The 17,028-nt window shown below is 35.8% G+C and overlaps 1 protein-coding gene across 1 annotated transcript in view; it reads right to left on the bottom strand.

The window, feature by feature from the left end:
- Positions 1-1,582: 1,582 nt before the first annotated feature.
- LOC149552360 (ferredoxin-dependent glutamate synthase, chloroplastic-like) overlaps positions 1,583-17,028 on the bottom strand; it is a 290,054-nt gene continuing 274,608 nt past the window's right edge. The window contains exons 32-33 of the mRNA XM_089787902.1: positions 2,314-2,397; positions 1,583-2,128 (exon numbers count right to left, since the gene is read on the bottom strand). Of these exons, the coding sequence (XP_089644028.1) occupies positions 1,964-2,128; positions 2,314-2,397 (249 nt within the window). The 3' untranslated portion in view covers positions 1,583-1,963. The remainder of the gene's footprint in view (positions 2,129-2,313; positions 2,398-17,028) is intronic.

Raw genomic sequence — 17,028 nt, 5'->3', positions numbered from 1 at the left:
ATCTCAGTTCCATTTATTTCAAAAAAAACATTATTAATAATATATTGATAAAGGGGTCTTATAAAGCACTAGATTCATTAAAAGCTTTGCTGATCCACAAAAAGATTTTGAGAATCCCTCTTCTTATAAATGTGATTTGGAGCTTTGTTTACAATGTGACTATTACTGATGTATATAAGCCAAAGATAATTCAAGATATTAGATTCACTAAAAGCTTTGCCAATCCATAAATAGATTTGAAGGAGAATCCCTCTTGCTAGGAGATGGGTTGCAAGTTTGTTTATAATATAGCTATTACCAATATATAAAGGTCATCACAAGAAATGATTACACTTCTTAGGTTAGGAAGAACCTACCTAATTAATTCAATGTTCCACTATAATAATAATTGCACGAGGAAAAAAGTGAAGTAACTTAATGATAACCAACACCTCATGTTGAGGCTTCACTTTAACACTTATGGATAATCATGTGGTTGATATTTAAGCAGCCTTTTAAAATATTTAAGAAACATAACGAACACAAGTTTGGAAGGTTTTTTTTTGTAGCTAATATTCGTAAATTGGCTATTTTAGAGTTTTTTGGCTAGTAATTTGGCTAATAATTTAAGATTTGATACAACCTAAATCCTATCAATCATCATAGTTTTATAAAATTTAGTTCTAGAATATTTATAATCACTCAATAATTTATTTTATTGAAAAATTTAAACTCAAATATTCGCCACAATATTCGTTACATGATTATATTTGAGTCACCTAAATATAATATATTATTGGAGAAATTAAATTGAACTGACCAATAATTATCATAATTATTAGTTACTTTAGGGATATATCACCAATATTTAGTTTTCACTATTGATTTAAAGTATATGTAACGATCCTCATAATATTCCACGAGATACAAAAATCTTCGATTTTGATTTGTAATATTCCATGGTGATTAATGAACTTCTTATTGTTATTGAGATTCATCAATATTTTATATAGAAAAATTATGATTCGAAAATAATAGCCAATATTAATCATATTTAGTAAAAAAATTTGAGAGATTTGCCAATAGAAATAATTTTGTTTTTTTCAAAATAATGAAAGATTCACCAATATTTTATATCTTTCTTTGGAGATAGCTTTCTTAAAGTTTACCCTACAAGTTTGGATAAAAGTGTAGATAATAGTGAATGGTGAAAATTGAATTTATTTAGTTGAAGTTAATGGTGAAAAAGCTAATTACTTCAAAAATAGAAAAAGGGCATATAGGCTAAATTTGGTTTTGTCAACAGTCTGAGTAGATGTGTCCACATCTTCCTTCTCTTCAATACTGACATGGTTTAAAGGTGCAAGTGTGCTTTTTACTCTCCCTTGTATTATAGATGTCACTAGCATATAGAAAAGAGATACAGAAATGACTAAATATGGAAATTGGTTATTGCAGAGAGATTTAAATAAGTGTAGATGTAAATCTCATAGAAGTTAAAAATCTAACAGTAAGGTGTAAGAAATGGGCGTATGCAAGAGAAGGGATGATTTAAGGGGGAGAACAATGCATTAGTAATCAAAGTCATCATGAATAAAGGCACTTTTTATCAACATCTCCCTTCAATTTTCACATGGGGAATCAATATTTAAAACAGAAATCCAAGGTCATATTTTCTTAACAACATTTGAAAGTCAAATTATTATAGGAACAATAGAATGTTGTCCAGAATGTGATAGTAGAGCTATACATTTTAGTTTACAGAAATGATATGATCATCTAGTACTTACATCTTGATAACAACTTGGAATGAACAAGTAGACAGAATACAGAAATTGTGCTCCTCTTATTTGGTCCGACCTGTGGATCGTTTCCCCCTGCCTTGAATTGACTTCAATGCCATGGTAAAGCAAGGAATTTGAACATGATATGATAATTCAGATCAATTATCGATACTTTCTGGCGATTAATTGATAGCATCTGTCTATGCAGAGCGCATACCAATTCTTTCTAGTGTTCTGTCTCCACCAAACTCAGCATTGGCTTCAGGAGTGTCTTCCTCACTTGGTGGCACAAGTTGCCAAAACAAAGGCAGAAACTTCTCCCATTCTTGTAGAATTGCACTACCCTTGGTGCTTCCACTTCTCTCCTGTAAAATATATAGGCATAAGTTTTCAAATTTACAAAAACAAAATATTGCATCATAGGGTAACAAGTGCCCAGTACGCAATGATACTCTAATTTTAATGGACCGGCAGGTATGTTTAATAGCCTCTTTTAAAAAAGAAAGGTTTTCAATGCAGAAAGGATCTGTAATGAAGAGCAATTAAATACCACATGAGCCTGTATCAATTGTTTTAGTTGTAACTGCCCAACTGGTGCTACTACTCTTTGGATCTTCACTATCTCCTTGTTTACCTACAGTTGAAAATTTCATCAGTATAAAAGCAATTTGTTTCCCTGTCTCACAGATTCAAGAAAAGGTTGTTAGCTTTCTTTTAAAGATCATATGCAGCGATTGACAATTATGCTTTATAAAGACACACTGATGCAGGGGACATAAAAACTAGCTACAGGAGAAATAATGAATAGAAGAAACCTAAAGGCATACAGGAATCTTTTAATGAATAATTCAAGGTTGTTTCCATTAGTAGAGTGGCTAGAAATTTAATGCAATCTTCAAAAAGAGTCCTTAAAATCTGATTTATATGCAGGAATTTTAAAATAAAAAATTCGACCAGAGTTCTCCAAATCTGATTTAAATGCAGGGATTTTTAAATAAAAAATTCAAGGTTGTTCCCAATATTAGGGCGGGTAGAAATCAAATGCAATCTTGGACCAGAGTTCTTAAAATCTGATTTAAATGCAGGAATGTTTAAATAAAAAATTCAAGGCCATTCCCAGTAGTAGGGCAGCAAGAAATTTATGCAAACTTAGAGCAGAGTTCTCAAGTTCTGATTTATCTTAGGTTGTGATACAGAGAATGTAGATCATTGAATAAGAAAATAAATGTGGTGTTGGTTGCTGTATGGGATGAATATTAAGCATCATACGGGTAGAAAAGAGAAAAATCAGACTTTGTAAGAAAGGCTGGGTGAGTCAACTTGTTTGTAAAAATTCCACAAAATAATTGAACTTTTATAAGAAAGATGATTTGATCCAGGCTGCAACTTAACATGGTTAAGAAAGTACCAATGTGCCTCCAAGAAGAGAGTAATGGCAAACATATTGGAATCCAAGGCAAATATTTCTTACCCTAAATTCCAAAAAAAGCTCTTTGTGCAATTTCATAGATTTAAAAACAGAAGGAGAAAACCAGTCCAGTATTATCCAAAAGAAATTTACACATTTTTAAATGAAACTATTATTAATGTAGATGGACATAAATTTTCCAGATATATTTAAGATTTGGGTACCGCATTCAATACGGGATCAGTTTACATTAACTTAATTATGTAGAAGAAGCCTTAGACCAGAAAACTCTTTGTAATAGGAGGATGATCCCACCAGATAGGAATAGAGGAGCATTCTCTTTTTCAAGGTGTGAAGGTCAACGAGAATAAAGAGATAATCACTCTACAGCTAGTGAGCACCAAAAGGAAGATGTAGGAAAATGTACCAAGGGACAAGAAGAAATTTTCAATAGCTAAAGGGTGATAATCAAAAAGTGTTGAAGAGGTTTTGGTAGAAAATGGGTTGTGATAACAAGGCCGCTTATTTGTTTTAGGTATGGAGAAGAACAACATAAGGCATTTGGGTGTTATAATAGATACTAAAATAAAAGGGGATCTGAGCCGAGGGCTATTATGGCTGAAGGGGATGGTATTTCACATTTAGGAATATGCTCAATTGTTCTCCATGGTGAAGAGATTACATAGCATTGTCACATTCATCATAGCAACATAGTTTAAAATTATCTATTTCATTCATCAAATTAGCATAGAACATAGCATCGAATTGAATCATTGTCTAAGAATTGGAACATAGGATGACATCAAATGAGAGAATCAATCTGCTGTAGATTAGACTTTAGAGCCCTTTCTTATGGGTTTTGAAGGAAAACTGATTTTTTTGTGCCAAATCTTCCTAGACGGGTAGCAGCCATCTTGTTTGGGCAGTAATCAGCTACAACAATTTATTTCTGGGCAATTATTGCTGCTACTAGAGCATTATCAAAGCTGACAATTTGAGTATTCCTCAACCCAGCAGCAATCATTTCCAGGTTTGCAATACAATCATTTTTAGTCTGATTTATAATCATTTTTCAGGTTTGGTTTGTTGGAAAAAAGTTGAAGTTTTAATTTTCAGTCATAGTTGGATGCTAAGTTTGTAATGGCTTCCAAAAGAAATATTTCAACATGGGTTATATTAACATATTTTATTATTTTAATGTGGGGTCAGTGAATGGGCAGAAAATCACCACCTATTATTTTTTTTTAAAGTTGAATTTTATTGTAACATTGGAAACTTCAAGCAGTCCCCAGGACGGATGGGAAACGGCTACGAAGTCCCAGGGACGGTCAACACCATCTGGAAACATGTTGACCGTTTTCGAAGGGCATGTCCATTGAAGGGACATAATCCTCTCTAGGTCGGCCCTTAATAGTACTCTCATAATCGGCGCCAAAAGGAGAATAGGATTTGTAACAACATCAACTAATTTAGTTGTTTATACTCAACAACTATTATCCCTAACGAGACGCCGATCATGCCTATGAAAGGGAAAAAATAAATTATATATATATATTATGCTAGATAAGATATGTGCAATCTGCACAATCAGATCAGCATGATAATCAAAGTTATAGTTTTAACACTCCCTCTTAACTTGACAATCATATTGAGAGGTAACATATCTAGCAACATCAATTAAGATGAATAAGCATAGATTGATACCCTATATCTATCTAAATCTTCGTAGCATGTGGTATCATCGAACATATGATACTATTCATATTACTATACCTATGATATGACTCATCATTGATACTAGTGATAATAGTATTGCAAAGAAAAAAATATATAGGATAAAATCTGGAGAATATTTATCCAACTTGTGACTCATAGAAGCTGACATTCCTATATCACAACATGATCCTGAGTTGAGATCTACCAGAACACAGGATAAACTCCGGAGAATAATAAAATTCTTCCTTTATCCAAATTGACACTCGTAGGCATACCAATGTCTACATCACAATGTGATCTTGAACTCATCTAGATTTGACAGTAGATCTCTACCGTTCAACACATTATCTAAGAGATTGTCATCTCTCATAATGTCTTTTATACAAGAGTTCATTATCTTAGAGAGCGTCACCTCTTAGATAATGAATATAAATGGAGTCCATAACAGTTAATAGCCTGACAATAAAAAATTATTTTAATAATAATTTAAAGAATACAAATGTATTACAATTCAACCATACTAAGTCTTTTCCTGAAGTGATCTATCTTTACGAGAGAGAGAGGTTTGGTAAGAATATCTATTGTCTGGTCTACAGTGCAAATGTATTCTAATTTTACAGTTCCTATCTACCATATCTCGAACATAATGATAAGGAGTTTCAATATGCTTGGACCTGTCATGGAAAACTGGATTCATAGAATGCTTGATGGAACTCTGATTATCACAATGAATAATAGTAAGATTCATGGGTTGACCAAATAATCCAGCAAGTAACTTTCTAAGCCAAACTGCTTCTTGAGAGGCCATTGTAGCTGCAATGTATTCTACTTCTGTGAAACTTTGTGCTACTGATGACTGTTTTCTACATATCCAAGATATCATTGGTGACCCTAAACTGAAACAACATCCTAAATTACTTTTTCTATCATTAACACTTCCACTCCAATCCGCATCTGTGAATCCATGTAAATCCAAGTCAACTTTCTCATATTTGAGCCCAAGGTTAAGAGTGCCTTGTAAGTATCTCATGATGTGTTTGACTGCAACTAGGTGAATCTCCTTTGGCTCACACATAAACTGACTTAAGACATTAATAGCATAGCAAATATTAGGTCTTGTATTTACCAAGTACATAAGGAACTCAATCATCTGTCTGGTGAGAGTAGAATCTATGGAAGGTGATTCTGCTGCTGCTTCCTTAATTTTATGTAGATTAGTCTCCATTGGAGAAGACATAGACCTACAGTTCCACATTCCAAATCTCTTCAAGATATTTAATGTATACTTTCCTTGATTAAGTATGATGTTGACAAAATTCTGCCATACTTCTAATCCTAGGAAGTAATGAAGGAGTCCTAAATCTTTCATTTCAAATTCTTTGATTAGATCTTTCTTGCATTGATCTATAAGATGATCATCACTTATTATTAATAAATCATCAACATATAGTATCAATATTATCATATCATCTTTATCCTTTTTATAATAGAGATTTGGATTAGCTTCATTCTTTGAAAATCCTAAACTGGTGAGATACTTATCAATTCTTTCATACCAAGCCCTTGGAGCCTATTTAAGCCCATAGAGCACTTTTTTGAGCCTGCAAATAGAAACTTTAGGGTTATGAGTTTCAAATCTTTTAGGTTGTTCCAAATATACCTCTTTTGTAATTTTTCCATTTAGAAATGCTGTTTTGTACTTTCCATGCCTTCGATGCTGCAATAGCTAGGATTGCTCTTATAGAGGTGTATCTGGCAACAGGAGCAAAGGTTTCTTCATAATCAATTCCCTCTTTTTGAGAGAATCCCTTGGCTACGAATCTGGCTTTGCATTTTTCAATCTACCCTCAGCAACATTCTTGATTTTAAATATCCACTTGGAAGAAACAACGAATTTTCCTTCAGGTCTTGGGAATAGCTTTCCAAACATCATTCTTCATAATAGATTAGTATTCTTCCGTCATGGCATCCTTCCAAGCTGTATGTTTAATAACATCTAAAACATTGGTTAGTTTTGATTTAGACAAATCACTCATGTTTGCTACATAACTAGAAAATCTTTTGGGTCTTTTACTTTCTCTAAAGGTTCCATATGGTGCAACAAAGTCTTGTGCTTCCTCTACTATCTTAATGGCCCAAAGTGGTCTTTCCTTTGAGTTTTGAGTTTCCTCAAGATTGAGATTTTGAATTTCATCTTCAATTTCTTCAATGTTCTCCCTCTGAAACTAAGATTCAGTATTTTCTTCAGAACTAGGTAAGGGAGAGGGTTCTCTAGAACTTCGGGCTCTTCTGAATGCTAAATCTTCTTCAAATATTACATTCTTACTAAGTTCAATGTTTTTTTGACCAGGTATGAAAATCCTATATGCTTTAGATGTTTCATTATACTCGACAAAAATACCTTTCCTCCCGGAGGGTTCTAACTTAGTTCTTTCTTCTTTGGAATATGTATATATACAAGGCACCCAAAAATTGTAAGATGACTTATATTAGGTTTAACCTTAGTAAAGACTTCTTCAAGAGTTTTATCTTTAAGGTAGGAGTGAGGACTCTTGTTTTGAATATAGCCAGAAGTACAAGAGGCTTCTACCGAAAGATAATATTCCAAATTTTGATCAAATATCATACTCTTGCTGTAATTGTTTGATTTTTCCTTTCTACTACCTCGTTTTGTTGTGGGTTATAAGGAATGGTATACTCCCTCTTAATTCTTGTTTCTACAAATCTGAAATATATTCCCCTCCATTATCAGTCCTAAGAGTTTTCATTTTATGTCCTAACAAGTTTTCAGTTAAGGTTTTGAATACTTTAAATTTCTTAAGGATTTCTTTTGATTCTTTACACTTTAAGAAGTAAATCCAAGTTTTCCTAGAGAGGTCATCTATAAAGAGTATATGTACTAGAATTCTCCAAGAGAAGGAACAAACATAGGTCCACACAAATCTGAGTGGATTAATTCCAAAACATTGTTAGTTTTCCTAGTGCTATCATGAAATGGACTTTTGGTGTTCTTACCCAGAGTGCATCCTTTGCATATGCTTTGATGATCTTTATTTAAATTAGGTAAACTAGTAACCATCTTCTCCATAGTCAATAAGGTTTTGAAATTTAGATGTCCTAACCTTCTGTGCCATATTTCGTTTATATCAATAGCTTCATGAATTAAGGCTTGAATAGGTTGATTGGGTTTTGTATTTAATTCATACAAGTATCCCTTCCTTCGACCAATCAATTTTGATTTTTTAAATGAAGAGTTCTTAGACCAGGTCATTACTTTACTGTCCATGAATACAACATTATGTCCATTATCTTCAAGTGCTGTAACCGAGATTAGATTCCTTTTTATTTTTGGTACATAGAGTACTCCCTTGAGATGTAGAGCACTACTTGAATTTAGTTTCAAGGTGCAATTCTCAATTCTTTTGATGGAATGTGCTGAATTATCACCGATGGTAACTTCGCCATCAACTTCTTCTGATATAGAGCCTAGTGCTTCTTTGTATCTTGTAATGTGTTAAGATGATCCACTATCAATCACCCATGCCTTGCTTGATACTTCATTTGATGGTGTAGAATACAATACACAATTCTCAGGATCATAGTTATCTTCTTTCCTAGTAATGTTTGTACAGTTTACTCACTGCTTAGAATTCTTAGGGCAATTAGATCTATAGTGTCCAAACTTTTCGCATTTTATTTTGGATAGATCTTTCTTAAGTTTGTCATTCTTTTGATTACCTTTCTTCTTGAAGTGTTTCTTCTTACCTTTATAAGAATTTGTAATGAGAACATGAAGTTCTTCATCTTCAATTTTCAATATTCCTCCTTTCTTAAGTTTACTAGATTCTTCTTGCAGGGAATCTCCTTTAAGTCTATTAAAGTCTGGAAGATTGTCTCTAGCACTTACTCCTTGTGAGAATGTTTCCCATGAATTTGGTAACCCATCTATAGCCATAAGTGTTAGTTCCTTGTCTTCAATTATGGTCCCTATACTTGCAAGTTTGTCTCTTAGACTAGCCACTCTTAGGAAGCAAGAGTTCATACACTCTCCCTTTTTTATCTGTATATGATTTAGTTGTCTTTTGAGTGCAAGGGTTCTAGTCGCATTGTTAACCTCATATGCATTTAATAATGCATCCATCATATGAAATGCTGTTTGATGTTTCATTAGCATAGGTACTATTTCATTTTTCACTCCATCTAATATTGATCTGCATGGCTTTTCTGTTTCCTTTACTCTAGATAATTTTATTAGGTTCAACATCAGGTTGCTTGGATGCTAAATCAACATACTGTTTCACATCATTGTCTTCAAGAATCATCATAATTCTGATTTTCCAAGCAACGAATTGTTCTTTCCCATCAAACCTATCCTCGGGTTTGATTGTGCTTGCCATTGAAGATAGAAAGATGTTGCTAGATATATTAAGTCTGATTGTCAATTTGTAGAGTCTAGGTTCGACTACCAGAGCTCTGATACCATGAAAATTTTCCACAAATTTTGTAAGATCAGACTGAGTTAATACCTTTTGTAAAGCTTGTTGCAATGATCTTTTAATATTTAGACTTGTAAGAAGTAATGTCAATAATATAAATATTATTCTGAGATGTTTTATATCTGAAAGTAATCGAATAGGGGAGAATTGCTTAAAGGAGCAGATTATATATTTTGTGTGTCCTTTATCTACAATTATACCTTTTATATATATATATATATATATATATATATGACAACCAAAGGGCATGTCCCTTTAAGGGACATGACCCTATCTAGGTCGGCCCTTAATAGTACTCCCATAATCAGCGCCAAAAGGATAATAGGATTTGTAACCACATTAACTAATTTAGTTAAGTTTATACTCAACAACCATTATCCCTAATGAGACGCTGATCATGCCTATGAGAGGAAAATATATATATTTTATGCTAGATAAGATATGTGCGATCTGCACAATCAGATCAGCATGATAATCAAAGTTACAGTTTTAACAGTTTTGTTTGCAATAAATATCCAAGTCCATACAAGTTATACCTTTGTTCCAAGAAGACCATTAAATTATGATGAGAAAAAAGTAGTTTGTTTTCAGATTGATCTTTAGAAAGCTAATGTGTGGTGTTACATAATTTTCATAGAAGCATGTCATGCGTTTCTTTGCAAGCAACAGCAACATGATTCAGGGTTGTCAATGATGGTACACAACATTTATACCATTTTGATAAACAGTAAGAATGTTGTATTATCCCAATATGTATGTTCTGATAACTATGCAGTGTCTTCTTCAATAGTTTATGATTCAGACCAATAGATGGTGGCTGTACTTTTCATATATGAATATCTATTTGCAACTGATAAATAAGAACTCTTCAGATAATACAACAGACAACTCAAAAACCAAGCAAGAGTTAATTCAGATAACAGGAATTACCATCAGCATTTAACATAATCTGATAGCAGAATTCATGTGGTTTCAGAAGACCATAGGAAAGTGTGATTGAAGGAATTCATAAACAAATAGATATTCCATTCTTATTCCAGTTTGCATGAATGGTTAGAATTCATGTTCCAGCACACTTGAAATTGCATAAATAGATTTCTTAGAAATGCACAGAGATAAAAGCTTTTCCTCAAACACTGGTGTAGATGTTCAGTTCTGTGATACAACTAGTATTGGGCCAAATACCCAAAACAAAGTTTCTATGTGCAATAGACTAACAGGCAACCATGGTGATGAAAGGGTAGAACATGGGTGTAAGAATCACCACTATCTGAAATGGTTCTCAGTTCCAAATCAACAGTGGTTGAAGGGAATTCCTAGTCACACGTCAAGACCTTTCACTGATGTTTTGAAACTTAACTTTCACCCCTGCTGGAATTGCTCGAGCCAACATAAGTATTTAGAAACCACTTATGTTGGCATATGTAGCCTTAGACCCAAAACCCGATCAATCTCATACACCAAGCAAATAAGCGTCCAGACAAAACTGGACTAGAATTGCCCATGGGAATTGTTGACCATATTAGAACTGGAAACTCAATTGCATGTACTCATTGTGAAGGTTGCAGAATGTACGCATTCATCACAAGCAATGACCCAATCTTCTTGTTCATCAATCCAAAGACTGGAGTATCCAAAAACAAACCGAATCATCTCTTGTTATTACCTTTGCAAACACTACGATCACAAACAAGAATGAGACCCAAATAAAGTAATGAAAAGTCATTATTGTGTTACTGGATTGTCAACTGAGCCACAGATAGAAGGGTTTACAAACAAGAATGAGACCCAAATAAAGTAATGAAAAGTCATAATTGTGTTACTGGATTGTCGACCGAGCCACAGATAGAAGGGTTTGCATCCTTCTTAGAGGAGAACTCAAAGTTCATACCTTGCAACGTGATTGACAATCTTCGAATGCTCCTATCCTCCACACTCCACTCTCCTTCAGCCCACGGCACGTCTGTTACCAAGGAATGAAATGAAGAGTTAAAGCTTTGGAAAAGTGGTGTTACACCACCAGTATTCACACAAGGAGAATGCTTGACAAATAGACGACAGGTGGAAGGCATGTCAAGTGCAAGTAGGTTGAGCTGGTCACACAAACCGCCAAGATGGTGTTCGACATGGTTAGAGGAATAATAACAAATAGGTGTGGGTGTCGTCCACCACCAATGATCCCTTTTACTAAGTCCCTTAGCCTACTGGGATGAAATGTAGGCTAATTAGGAATTAAATAGCCAGCTCACAAAAGGGGACATGATAGTCCTCCCTTCCCGAGATTGCTTGTCCCCAAGCAATCGAAGTGTAGGGTGCTAGAGAAATTGCCCATTTTCACAACTTGCATCTTCAATCAATAGATTGGCCCATATAACTAGATGCTCTCGGATAGTTCTGCTCCTTAATTGCCTTTCCCTTGTGTCTATTATTTCTGTTGGAACCAATTCCAACTTCCCTTCCTCATCAAGAGGTGGTAACTTTGGGGGGCTCACAAAGCGCTGGCCAATGGCTTTTTTGAGACAAGAGATGTGGAAAACGTTGTGAATCTTGCTGTCACTAGAAAAATCCAGCTCATAGGCAGCCTCGCTAATTCTGTTTTGCACATAGTAGGGCTCATAAAACCTCAGTTTGAGCTTCTCGCATCCATTCTTCTTTAATGAACTCTTTCTAACAATACCATACCTCCAATCTCAAAAGATCTCTTTGTTCGGTGCCTATTTGTGTACATCTTCTGCTGGTTTTGTGCACGTCACATATTTTCCCTAAGGGCTGTGAGAATATCATGCTGCTCCTATAACCCGTCCTTGGTAAGGAGGGTTCTAATATTGGTCAAGGCCAGATCTATAAAAGACAGTGGATAATTCCCATACAATGCCTAGAATGGTGATGTATCAATGATTCAATAGACATGTGATAGGTTGAGTTATAGCAATACTTGCCCAAATATAACCATTTAACCCAAGCTTGCTGCTGTCCTGTAATGTAGTTATGAAGCAGTGTAACACGGGGACTCGTACTCCCCCTCCCAAACCTCGAAGTACCCATCCCCGAAACGTAACTACACTGGGTGCTTGAGTACCCATGTATCCCCCATCTCTGCCATTTCACAACCATGCCGTTGTTGGGATGGGTACTTGAATTTTTAGTTGAATTTTAATTTTTGAATGTTACTATTGGGTATGTAATATCTTACTATGTTGAATGTTCAATAGTTCTAGCTCATATTGCAATTTTGCTATGTTTAATTATTTTCATTTGCTATGTTCTGCTGAAACATCATTTCATAACTAGCATTTCAAGATCTGTGTATACTATACAACATCCCTCCTTGCCCCGTCCTCCCATTGCTGTTGTCCCCTTGCCGTCTCGAAAATGAGACATTTTCCCCACGTCTTGGAAACACGTCCCAACATCCCATCGTCCCACCGTTCTGACATACCCCAGTACTAGGTAACACTGTTATCAAGATATCCTTCCACCCACTTGTTAATTGTCTTTGATTGTCCACCAATATGGGGATGGTAACTAGTGTTGGGAATCAGCTGTGTCCTAGCTAATTGGAATAACTCTTGCCAAAAGTTGCTAAGAAACTTGCTGCCCCTACCACTAATTATGACCTTAGGAAGACCATGCAACTTAAAAAATCTCTCTAGAGAATAATGCTGCCACCTATGAGGGTCTAATCTGCTGCTACAACAAAGAAGTGAGCATATTTTGTCAATCTATCCACCACCACTATATGCTATCCTTACCTTGCACCTTGGGTAGTCTCATTATTAAATCCATGAAGATACATTCCCATTTATGCTTAGGAATGGGTAGTGGCTACAATGGGCCTGCCGGAAATATGTGTTCCGATTTGTTCTGTTAACAAGTCATACATGCCCTTATGTGTTGAAAGACGTCATCCTTGAGGCCCTTCCACAAAAACCGTTCCCTAATCTTCCTGTAGGTTTTGAAGTATCCTTGATGCCCTGCCGTAGGACTATCATGAGTGACTATCATAATTTTCTCTTTCAATTTGGATTTAGGGACCAAGAAGATTCTATTTTTGTCATAGATAATATCATCAATGAACTTGTATCTGTCATCCTGAACCTATCCATCCATGATCTCACAAGCGAACGTGTTTTTGGAATACTCAACTAATAGTTGAGACTTCCAATCAACTGAAATCTCTGACATAGCACAACAAGAGGCATTGGTCGGTCTCCTAGATAAAGCATCTCCAATCACGTTGTTCTTCCCCTTGATGTACTCAATGTCTAAGTCATAAGCATGGATCTTATATGATCCATCCTTGCAACAAAACATCCACCCACCAGATACTGCCTAAATTTAGCTAAAGCATGCATGATAGCTAGCATCTCCTTATCATAGGCGGAATACAACTTCTCATGATCTTTCAATTTCCTGCTCTCATATGTAATAGGATGTCTATCCTGCATAAGCACAACACCAATACTGTCACCTGAAGCGTCACACTCCAAAATGAAGGGTCTAGTAAAATCAAGCAGTGCTAAAATTGGGCATGTGCATATCACCTTCTTGACCTTATCAAATATCACCTCCAATCATGTAGACCACCTAAAAGCCCCTGCTTTTGTAAGATCAATAAGTGGTGGTGCAAGCTGTGAAAATCCCTTCACAAACCTTCTATAGTAAGAACACAAGCCAAAGAATCCCCTCAAGTCTGACATGTTCTTGGAGGTGGCAGATTTAGGATAGCCTAGATCTTTTCTTGATGAACCTTCACTCCATTAGCTCCAATCACATGTACCAAGTACAAGATCTTTGTTAACCCAAACTCGCATTTGGATTCTGTAGCAAAAAGTAAGTGCTTCTCCATGATTCCTAGAACTTCATCCAAATGTTGCAAGTATTCCTCCCATGTCCTGCTGAAACTTAGAATGTCATTGAAGAACACCAAAAATGTATGCAACTTCTTATTAAATATATGATTTATGCATGATTAAAATGTAGCATATCTGTTGGTGAGTCCAAAGGGCATCACCAAAAACTCATAGTGGCCATAGTGGCATCGGAATGCAGTCTTATGTACATCCTCTTCACGAACCTTAATCTTATGCTACCTAGAATGAAGATCAATTTTAGAGTAGATAGGCCCATGCAATTCATCTAATAACTCATCAATGAGGGGTATGGGGCACTTGTTCTTAATGGTTCTCTTATTCAATGCTCTGTAGTCAATGCAAATCCAAAGAGTGTCATCTTTTTTGTCGACCAAGACTACCGATGAAGCAAATGGACTAGAACTCGACCTTATATGCCACATGTCAAGTAACTCTTTGATGGTCCTCTCTATCTCCTCCTTATAGTCTTGAGTGATGATAAGGTGTCGTTATGACTAGCTTCACACCCTCTTCCAGCTTTATCACACACTCAAATCCAGTCAGGAGGTATATTGGGAGGGATATCACCAAACACTACTTTGCGCTTGTCTAACATTGTTTGAATCTTGATCTGGTGCTGCTGTTCTAAGTCAGAAACAGACTTAGTGGAAAGAAAACATTGTGCTGCCCACTCTGTACCCTCATGTCTCATAATCGATTCCATCCTATGCGCTGAAACGATTTCGGGGCCTCTATCAATTATATCTCTGAGAATGATTTGGTGATCTCTCATAAACTCAATGTGTTTTTTGATCATGATCAATGGTTTATCTACCAAGAGTTTGGAGCCACTGCAGACCTAAAATGGCATCTATTCCATCTAACCCAATCACATAGAAATCTGCCGTGAGAGTGTAACTCCTATATCAACCAAAATCATTTTTTGCCCTTTGACCACTCCCTTAAGACAGATGAGACTACCTGTAGGAACTCTTGAGAGAGTAGCAACTATAAGTGGCTGATCTGAAACCTTCTTCTCCACCTTTTCTAACTGGGGCTGCTCATGAACACTATCCTCATCACTGTCATTAGAATTGTTACTATCATTATTGTCATCAGACTTGTTACTATCATTTTCATCATCCGGAACTACTTCAAAATAATGAGCCTTACCGATGAAGCAAACAGACTCCAACTTGGCCTTATATGCCACATGTCAAGTAATTCTCAGATGGTCCTCTCTATCTCCTCCTTAAAGAGTCTCGGGTGACAATAAGGTGTCGTAATGACTAGCTTCGCACCCTCTTCCATCTCTATCACACACTCAAATCCACAGTTAGGAGGTATATTGGGAGGGATATCACCAAAGACTACTTTGTGCTTGTCTAACACTGATTGAATCTCGATGTGGTGTTGCTGTTCTAAGTCTGAAACAAACTTAGGGGACATAATACATTGTGCTACCCACTTTGTATCCTCATGTCTCATAATCGATTCCATCCTATGCGCTGAAACGATCTTGGGGCCCCTATCAATTATAGCTTTAAGAATGACTTCGTGATCTCCTCTCATAAACTCAATCTGTTTTTGATCATGATCAATGGTTTGTCTACCAAGAGTTTGGAGCCACTGTAGACCTAAAATGGCATCTATTCCACCTAACCCAATCACACAGAAATTTGCTGTGAGAGTGTAACTCCCTAATTGAACATCAAGCTGAGCAACCATTCTTGTACAATTAAGGGGATCCCCACCAGTAACCTTAACATCAAAGTGTGGAATTGTATCCACCTGTAACTTCCTAGCTGCTATGGACGTGCTAATGAAATTATGTGTGACCCTTGTATCAACCAAACAAACCATTTTATGTCGTTTGACCTCTCCTTTAAGATGAATGAGACTACTTGTAGGAACTCGTGAGAGAGTAGCAACTGTAGGTGGCTGATCTGAAACCTTCTTCTCCACCTTTTCTAATTGGGGCTGCTCATGAAAACTATCATCATCACTATCATCAGACTTGTTACTATCATTTTCATCATTTGAAACTACTTCAATATAATGAGCCTTACCTTTACCACAACATCTATGATCCGGTGACCAAGGTTCCTTGCATGTAAGACATAAATTCCACCTTAGCTCATTTCTTGACTCAAAATCAATTTTAGGTGGATTGCTCTTATTCTGATTTGAAGATTTTAGAGTGGTCTTAGGTCCTTTAAAAGGCCTTTTGGGAGGCTGAACTGCTAAAGGTGAGCCATCTAAATCAAGTGCCAATTTAATTGCATCCTGTAAAGTACTTGGTTTCAACACTTTGACAAACCCCTTGAACCTCTCACTCAAGCCTTCCGCTAACAACATTACCTTCCAATGTTTTGTTATATCTAGGACCATGATAGATATCCTTTGAAATTCATCAATATAAGTATCCAAAGCTCCACTGTGCTTGAGTTGAGGTAACTACCTGTAGTAGACTTCTATATCCTTCCTGTCAAACTTGCTTATCAGTTTATTGCTAAATTCCTCATACGAATTAATCATGCCATGATCTTGAGTGACTAGACCATGGTGCCACCAATCATAAGTTGGTCCATCTAGATGAATAGTATCAAGTTTGATTGCATCAATTTCAAACATGGGCTTTAGTGTGAGAACAGTATCCAATTTTTGTACCCATGTCCTAGCTGTAGTTTTCCTGCTACCATCAAATGTTGGTAAGGTGAACTTGTTCGTATCATATTATGATCCCTGTTTGGGGCCCTTGGCCTCCTATCCTTCCTAGCTCTCACTAGTTC

Source organism: Cupressus sempervirens, chromosome 6 (genome assembly GCF_028749045.1).
Source record: "Cupressus sempervirens isolate cs-2001-9-10 chromosome 6, ASM2874904v1, whole genome shotgun sequence".
NCBI classification, from domain to species: domain Eukaryota; kingdom Viridiplantae; phylum Streptophyta; class Pinopsida; order Cupressales; family Cupressaceae; genus Cupressus; species Cupressus sempervirens.
Note: the sequence above shows the minus strand (reverse complement) of the source record. Positions and strands in the feature narration are given on the sequence as shown.